Genomic DNA, 9,084 nt, shown 5'->3' on the forward strand with positions numbered 1-9,084 from the left:
TATGCCCGCGAATCATACGAATAATTCCCACACTTGGACAGTTTAAGTGCCAATCATCCGATCACGGTGTGTCTCCGCTGAAGAAGCCCTAAATGCTCGACTCGGATTAGGACCATGATACTAAGCATTGTCACTATTCCTATAATATTTACTTTACAGTGTTTGGTTTATAAATGTTCTAATTGTCTAATTGACAAGCTACAATGAACATACTGATTAAATTGCCGGTTAATCTGACTTCAATATGAGTGAAGGTTAGAACTTGCGCACCTGGACGAATTGTCTATGTGTAAGGCTCGTGCGTCCGAAAGAATGTGATATGCTAAGTATTGTACGCGGCAATGCCACCGCGCAGCGCATGCGCACGAATATACATAAAATTATATGCGTTAGTTATAAACATCATAGACGTTGAGATAAGAATAGAGCATACAAAGATACCGGCGTGCACCTACACCCTGCCAGGCAGTAACCTTTCGTTACACCCTGCAATCATATATATGCCATTACTCGGCGTCCGCGACATCGCAACTCCCATTTTCACCATGTGTTGATTCGGCGATTCATAGTTATTTAGACGGAAGTAGTGTAACGAAGCTGGTTTCACCAATGGCTTATTAATTACAATTACTTTGGGCCATAGGCCAACGGTGGTCCGCGGTTGGCGACACCCGGCCAGGTGAATAAATGAGATATTCGGAGCGCGCGCCGTCCGAGCTGAGGGTATGAAGTATAGTAGCAATAAGGTTGAATAAAGGCCGCCGCATCACCTCAGCCGATTTACAAACGATGCAAGTCGATGTAAGATAACCGGATGTAGGTGGTCGGCGATCGTTTTAAGCAATACGGCTCATCAAACGATCATCGACTCGATGTTCAAAATCAACAAACCATGTTTGATGTTCAACGAGACGAGTTCGAACCAACATAAAGAAGAATCAAAAAGTCTCGTCTACAATGAAAACTTGCGCTCACCACTAGCATTCTGCGTTAATCGCTTCATCGCTTCGGTACGTTATTGTAAGAAATCGGCTTGGAGTGACGCCGACCATTAACAGACTTCAAGAGCATAGGGCGGCCAGGAGTGCTGCAAATGATAATCTGTTCTTATCGACCACCTGCACACCGTGCGGACGTTCAGGAGACGTGAAGTCAGAGCACAAGGTCTGGTAGCTTATCCACAGAGAAGAGTGCAACGTACACCGTAACTTGCAACCTTTCTATTCTGGAGTCAGGAACTTTTTTCCTCGAGAGCGTGGCCTAACTAGAAAGATCTTATTAAAGTTACGAGGTAATGAAACAGGTACGAAACTAAATTTTCACCTAATGAATTAAAAAAACATATAAAGGAAAGCACAGTTCTACTCATTTACAAGACAGAATTACTTTACTAACAATAACAAGATTTCACGAACTTCTAGTCAGTGAACTAGGAGCTTACCACTTGTTTTGGTTTTAATATCATTTTTGGCTTGGCGGCCCACTTGACTCGCGTGCGACGTACTGTGTAGATCGAGCTGGTGGGCGGGTAGTCACCGCAAAATGCTGGCGACATAATAATGTAACGAAACGCTTGGCCACCGGAAGCAAACGGGTCGTCCATCTTGCCACCTCCATCCCTGGCCGATCATTGTCTCTGTCGTCTCGTCTGACATCGTCCCTCGTAACCGTCAGCACTACTGGCTGTCGCGCCGCCTCGTTAAAACATTCGTTGTCAAACTCCCCACCAGGGCGCCGCGCGGACTCGCTGTCGAACTCGTGCTGCGACTCTGACCCTGTGACGTCCAGCGAGGTGAACTGACTGATGAGTTGTCTCGCGGCTTCCGCTATATTGCTCGGCCCGCGAGCTGCCCTGCCTCATCGAATCCTGCAACACATGATACAAGTGTTACAGTAACTCAGTTATCACGGATACGGGTTATACAAGCTGTGCTGCTACACTTACTGCAGCTACATGGACTTGCACCACTACACCTCATTGTTTAACACCTATCATGTGTGAGTTGTGACCAATTTCCCTTTATGGTGCATAGTAGATTTCACCTGATCTGTTTCATAAAATTGAATCAGCTATGTTTAGGTAGCCAGCCACCTATGTGCACTCTGCAGTGCTCGAAATAAGAAAAAAAATGTGGTTGTCCTGCGGACAACCCTGCAATCAAATCGGGTTGTCCGCACAAGTTTCTGGTTGTCCAAAAATATCCCCAAATCTCCTATTTTCAATACATAATATATATGATCAGAAAACACCAAAAACAGTGGCGTAGCCAGGATTTTTTAACAAGGGGACCAAAAACAGCGAACTGCCCAAAATAGTGGATGAATTTAATATTTTACTGGCTCCTCCGCTCTCCCTCTCCACCCTAACGCTCCTCTACCTCTCAGCTCTGCAATCCATGCGAAAGGCAACATTTTTGTTCATTGTTGTCCTGCTACAAGATATGTAATTGTTCAGTGGCGGTTTAGGATTCCAAGGAGGAGGGGAAAAAAGGCATAGGGAGGGGGATGGGGGTCCTCCCCCAGAAAATTTTAGAAACTTACTGGTTCTGGTTCCAAATCGAGTTCATCTCTCATAAATCAGAAAACTGACATATGCCAGTTGTTGAAATAGCAGCTGTCCCATATTTTTATATATTCACTGTTTAATTCACGACTTTAAGATTTTCTTGATGAGCTAGAAAACACTCCGATTTGAAGTATGAAACTGAACATTATTGGCCAGCTAGCCTACACCAGTTGTTGGGATTGATTGTCAGTTCAGATGCAAAATATTGAAAGCAAAAGGTTATACACCATAGATTAATTGGTACACGCGTATATATAGATAGCCGAGTCGGTTTAGAGTCAGTGTTAGCTAGGTTATAGTCGTTTGCCGCCCTATATCTCCTATATGTTGACCCTGCAATGTAATTACTTTGAACTTTTCATGGAAATGTGTTCTATATAGTTATGGAGAGGCTGATTTAGCTTGGTTGCTACCTGTGCAACGTTGAGCATTTCTTGGAATTCAAGATGGCCCGCACCCGTCGATCTGGATTTTGGTCAATTTACATTTGTGATCTCGATGCCTAGAGTGTCATGCAATACCTCTTTTTAGGGGTTTTCGAGGGCAGGGAGTCCATTTCTAGAGTTATTTTTTAGATATGGGTCAATGTCAAGGTCAAAATGACGGTGAAGCGGTCAAAATAAGACACTTTAATGTAAATTCACTGTTCATAATAGTATATAATAGGCTGACAACTACGACTTGAACATTACAAGACCAAATGGATGAAAACCACCCACACATGGTCATGGAGTTCACCCAGCATCCTGCCGGCATCATCGAGACAGGAAACATTGGTGTGATGCAGCTCACGATCCCCCGAGTCAAGAAACACGAGGCATTCTCTCAGCAACTCATAGCCAATCAGGCTATACAGCTGCAGCACTACACAGGACCTTCCAAGCTGAATCCACCTCTGATTCCAATGAAAGCTCTGTCCGCAGAAGATCACACGCTTCAATCCGCTGCAGTGAGTTTCAGTCAGCAGCGAGACGCAGCCTGGCTGTCGCAAGTCCATGAGAGTGACAAGCCTGTCGAGTGGGCGGGCTTCAATGCTCAGCAAGACCGACTAGTGCGCGGCTCTGCCCATAAGCCCAGAACACTGGGGTGTTTGGACCGATGATCGATTCACCACCTGCTCACCCAGACACCGTTCTGACTACGCTCCTGTATCTCGAGAGGACTCTCAAAACTTTCGGGATGCAGTACACCCACCTCTCTGTTGATCTCCAACTATATCAGACTGCATGCCTAGTCCAATGGAAAGACCCTCAGCGCTGACCAATCTTATACCTCACACCGGGCAGGATGCACACTCCATGAGTTTCCTGGGCTGTATAGGGGCACTGATGAAGGCATCTGGCGTGGACGTTCTCATGAGCGCAGCATTTGTGGCATGACCAGCATCATCACCGGAAGACCTGAACAAAGGCTCTACGGGCATACCGTCTCATCATCGCCGTGTTGCTCGCAGAGTTTCTACTCAAATGGTGCCAAGAACATACCAGAGCTGAGTGACTACCCTGGAGACAGCCAGAAAAACCCCAACTGGGAGGCTATGGGTGGACTGTCTCATCAAGCCGACACTGCTGACGCTCATGTTCCTGCGTGGAGAGCGGAATGGTGCTTCTTTCTCCTCCAGCAGCACTGTCTCAAGGCAAATGCTGCCGTATTTCTTCGCAGCAGGTCACCACGATTATGCCCGCGACATGAGCTGTATGTGCAACAGATGGAGCACCTTCCAGCGTGCCCGGAGGAGCTAACTGCAGCGCACATGTCTGTTCGGCATTCTGATGGCGGACCGCAGTTCCAGCAGATCAGTTCGGGCGAACAGACATATATCAAGCGAGGGAAGGGTGCTGGAGGTATGAAGGGCATATCGCCGAGCGCCGAGCAAGTGCTGTGTGGTCAACAGTTTCAGTGTGTGCCACCTCGACATCGCCATGGAAGATATGTACAGTGAAGCTGGGATGAGGAGAAGCCACGTGGTCGAGTGGATAGAGAGGAGAGAACAAGCACAAGGAGGAAGGAAGGGAAGAGAGAAGACTTGGAGAGTCGATCGGAGGAAGATCGGAGCAGAGCTGGAGAAGTACACTCACCCCCTCAACGAGCAGCATCCAGGTCTCTATAACATCTGCAATGGCCAAGTGGCGCCCGACACAGTGAATGTTCAGGATGCACTGACTATCGGAGTGAGCAAGCAAGCAGTTTCCGCTTCACTAAGTAGTGACTTCCACAAAATCATAAAGAAAATTGTCAAGATCAATGGAGGCACTCAGAAGGCAGTCACTGTCAAGGGGAAGGCCATCTACGACATCGAGACACTGTTTAGTCGTCTGTTGTCTTGGGCAGCAGCGGAGCGTGGATCTATTCAACATCTTCCAGTTTGAACTGAGTCGCAGTCCCAACATCCTGATTGATGAGTATGGATGTTTGAGGAAGGGCAACAAGGCTGTGCTCGTCAAGTGTCTCGGTGTTTCTGTCAAGACTCCACCTGCTCCAGACGTGGTGTTGGTTGACGCCGGTCAGCTGCTGTACCACGTTGTGTGGCCAGTCGCTGGGACCGCAGGAGATCTGGCTGCAAGCTTTGTGCTCGACTGGCCCACTACCCCCCCTGGCTCAAAAAAATAGTCCGTTCGACAGGTATGACCAAGAAGCTCCTACGCAAAGGAGGCATGAGCAGATGAGAAGAGGAAGAGCCAAGGAAGTGCGGCTGACCCCAAACACACCCCTTCCATGCCGACAAGCTATTCTTCACAATGCCACGAACAAGAGTCTGCTCAACAACATCCTATGCGGCTACTCTCTTCCTCACAACATCCAGCTTGTCAACAAGCTGGACTGTGTCGTCACCCATGCTGAGGCAGACATCACTCTCTGCAGCTACATGCTGAGGCGGCAGCAGAAAGATGCCCAGACAATCCGTCCTCAAGTGATGACACAGACGTCTTCGCCTCCTGGTGTACTGGACATCAAGGATGGCGGTCATTGCCAAGATCAAATGGAAAAGTGGAATGGTGATGTCCTGGATATCAACAACTGTTGAGCGGTTAGGCCCCAGAAAGTGCAGCCAGCTTCTTGGTGTCCATCTGCGCTGTCAGGCTGCGATACGGTGTCGTACCCCTTCGAAAAGGAAAACAGTCAGCACTCAAGCTCCTGGAGATTGATATACCAGGTCTGGATCAAGTGCTTGGAGAGCTTGGCGCGACCCATGCTGCAACTCAAAGCGACAGCAGAACAGCTTCTTCTTCTCCTCTCTACGACAGAAAAGTTGTACGACAATGAATGATGCACGTACTCGCCTCTACCAGCGCAGCCATAAGAAGCCGCCACAACTGAAGAAACTGCCACGACTGCGACTGACGTCACCCTGCAGCTGCATGTGCTCCGAACTCACCTTCAGATGCTACTGTGGAAGCAGCAAACCAACGTGACCACCTGAAGAAGCTCTACATATTACCAACTTTTGTTGGAGTATCAAAGGCTCCACCATCACACCGACCATCTCAACAGCGCCAGTTGCTCCCCAAGCGCTCCTGGATGTAGTGAGCTGCCAGCTGACAGGCAGAGGGCAAGGCATGCAGCGGGGAACGTTGCAGCTGCAACCGTGCAGGCCTTTCATGCCAGACTATTGCAAGTGCGAGGGAGGGTCGCCTGTTGTAGTCAATTCACGAAAAATCAGATGGACACCGAAGACAATAAGAGGAGCTAGGTGTAGATGACGACGATGACAATGATGATGATGCGCGGATTGAGGAGTAATGAGGATGAGGAGTCATAGAGGATTGTGACAACTACTGTTTATTGTGTACTGTTTAAGGCTGTTTGCTATTTTCTCGTTGAATTTACATTAAAGTGTCTTATTTTGACCGTTGACCTTTGTTTTGACCTTGACCTTGACCCCATATCTAAAAAATAACTCCAGAAATGGACTCCTGTCCTCGAAAACCCTAAAAGAGGTATTGCATGACACTCTAGGGCATCGAGATCACAAATTGTAAATTGAACCAAAATCACAAGATCGACGATGCCGGCCATCTTGAATTCCAAGAAATGCTCAACGATGCACAGGTAGCAACCAAGCTAAATCAGCTCTCCTAACTATATAGAACACATTTCCATGAAAAAAGTTCAAAGTAATGGCATTGCAGGGTCAACATTTTGGCAACTGACTATTAGGGATAGTGTTCTTGGTTGTCCACCGGACAATGTTCTCAGACTGGTTAGTTGTCCGGCCCAATTCTGGTTGTCTCGGACAACCGGACAACGCTTATTTCGAGCACTGCTCCTGTAATAAAAATGATAAACCAGGGAAATATAATAAGGGTCCGTGAACCAGGCGCATGCAAATTTTGTATTTGTTGTGCTTATGTACATTTTATGGAAAGGGTCCATAGCTTTCACCGCCTTTCTCAAAGGGGTCCATAATAACTCAAAAAAGGTGGAAATGACGAAAATTGTCTTTATAGACAGCTCACCATTCGAAAGATGTGGTTTCTTTGTATAACTACCAATGATAGAAAATGGCAATATTTATAGACAGGTCTCCGATGTATAGAGGTGACCGACGTGACACAGGTTTGACTGTATACCTTACAGCATGCATGCACTCACCTCCACTTTTCCCTGCTTCAGGATTCCTTCGGAGAAGCAGCGCTCTCCATGCGAAAGCAGACTTCCTGCACCAGCTCTGAGGGAGGAGTTCTGCCACGCCTGCCTGCACTCAGCCTGCTGCTGCTCTGCCATCGCCGTGACAACCTTCTGCAGCCCTCGCCCGACACCCAGCAGGTGCCTCGTGTTTGCGCCAGACATCGTCGAGCTCTGACGACAAACGTGCACTGATCAATGCATGGACAGATGGTGCCACATCGGGACATACATGTACGCCGTACAACAATGCACTGATGGTGATGGCTAGCAACCTGCACTCATGAATGAATGCTGAGCCTGTGATATATCCAAGAAAGTACAAGCGACGTGCTTTATCAAATTTTAGTAAACGTAAATAATTATTAAATTATCTATTTCTACTAGATGCACATATCTATACTCTGAACATGCATATAATCCATGCAAGTGATGCCATTTTAGAATGTTTTCGAAAAGTGTCACTAGATTCTGGAAGTAAGTAGCACTGGCTAGCATGAGTAATGCAGTTTCTGATCATTGGTTTCTATGTAACAAATTAAGGTTGGCATATCCATACCCAATTGAAAGTTTTAGCATTCTTAAAGCCCGCCGCACACGCTGTGTTTTGTGCTGCGCCATCGACCACGCGTGGCTGATGGCGCAGCACAAAACACAGCGTGTGTGCATTCAAACGCATCGATTTCTTGCGTGTGGAAAATATCACACGTGTTTGATATTTTCTTCCACGTGTGGCAGATTGCACAGCGTGTGCGGAGTGGCTGTGTCAAGTTCCACACCGGCTCTATGTAACCGACCAATAGCAGCAGGTCAAGCGAGTCACGTGATCATAACTTGCGGTTGCAGCGCGGTTGCACTGCGGTACACCCACGTACACGCAGATACACGCACGTACACGCACGTACACGCGGGTACACGCGGGTACACGCACGTACACACAGATACACGCACGTACACGCGGGTACACTGGTTTATTCTGGTGTTCTGCGCAGGCAGTGCAGTTGTGACACAGCTCTGCAATGTCAGTTTCGATCTTAGGCCCATATACCGCTGTGCGTGCGAGCTGCTTCATCCACTGTATCCCGAAGTGTCCCAAATGCAGCGATTGAAGCACTTGCTGATGCATACTTTCAGGGATGACTACTCTGGACCCATATAGCAAACACCCATGGGCTGTCGACAGTGAATCCGCCAGCTTCCTGAAGTCTCTGACTGAATAGCACTCATTGCTCTCTACATTCGACCGTGAATCCTCGGGTGGCCATCCCTCACGGGTATGACGCATCACCGTTGCAATCACAGGATCCTTGCCTGATTGCTTTCCCACGACACCAGGGTCCGTTGGCTGTAGCTGTAGGCTCACCGTTTTAATAATGCAGACAATGCCAACATCTGCCTCACTTTCCTCCCTATCAAAGATGACGTCAGGTCCCACTGGCAGGCGACTGAGCGCATCGGCGTTCCCGTGGTCTGACGTCTTTCTATATTCTATTGAGTAGTCGTACTGGCTAAGCATCAAAGCCCAGCGAGCCAAACGATTGGCCGCCAGTATTGGCGTTTCTTTGGTTGGCTCGAACAGCGCTAGCAACGGCTTATGGTCTGTAACCAAAATAAAATTTCGACCGTACAGAAACGGGTGAAACTTCTTCAGCGCAAAAATGACAGCTAGTGCTTCCTTCTAAACTTGGCTATAGCGGCGCTGTGTATCTGTCAGCGTCTTGGATACGTTAGCAATTGGGCGCTCACTGCCGTCACGATAGCGGTGAAACAACACTGCTCCAATGCCAACTTCTGATGCATCGCATGACACCCTAATCAGCAGGGATGGGTCAAAATGCGCCAGCACTGAACCCTTGAAAAGCCCTTTTTTCAGCGGCTAAAAAAGTTGCTTG

At 47.9% G+C, this 9,084-nt stretch overlaps 1 protein-coding gene across 3 annotated transcripts in view; it reads right to left on the reverse strand.

The window, feature by feature from the left end:
• LOC106812606 (aarF domain-containing protein kinase 4-like) overlaps positions 1–9,084 on the reverse strand; it is a 20,503-nt gene that overhangs the window by 9,616 nt on the left and 1,803 nt on the right. For 2 of the 3 annotated variants that reach the window (XM_014816523.1, XM_014816516.1), the window contains exon 3: positions 7,160–7,366. In XM_014816523.1, the coding sequence (XP_014672009.1) occupies positions 7,160–7,357 (198 nt within the window). In that variant the 5' untranslated portion in view covers positions 7,358–7,366. Of the gene's footprint in view, positions 1–1,441; positions 1,484–7,159; positions 7,367–9,084 lie in introns of those variants that run through there. The other variant, XM_014816532.1, reaches the window with a different exon arrangement.

The sequence above is a fragment of the Priapulus caudatus genome, unplaced genomic scaffold (genome assembly GCF_000485595.1).
Source record: "Priapulus caudatus unplaced genomic scaffold, Priapulus_caudatus-5.0.1 Scaffold21, whole genome shotgun sequence".
Taxonomy (NCBI): Eukaryota; Metazoa; Priapulida; class Priapulimorpha; order Priapulimorphida; family Priapulidae; genus Priapulus; species Priapulus caudatus.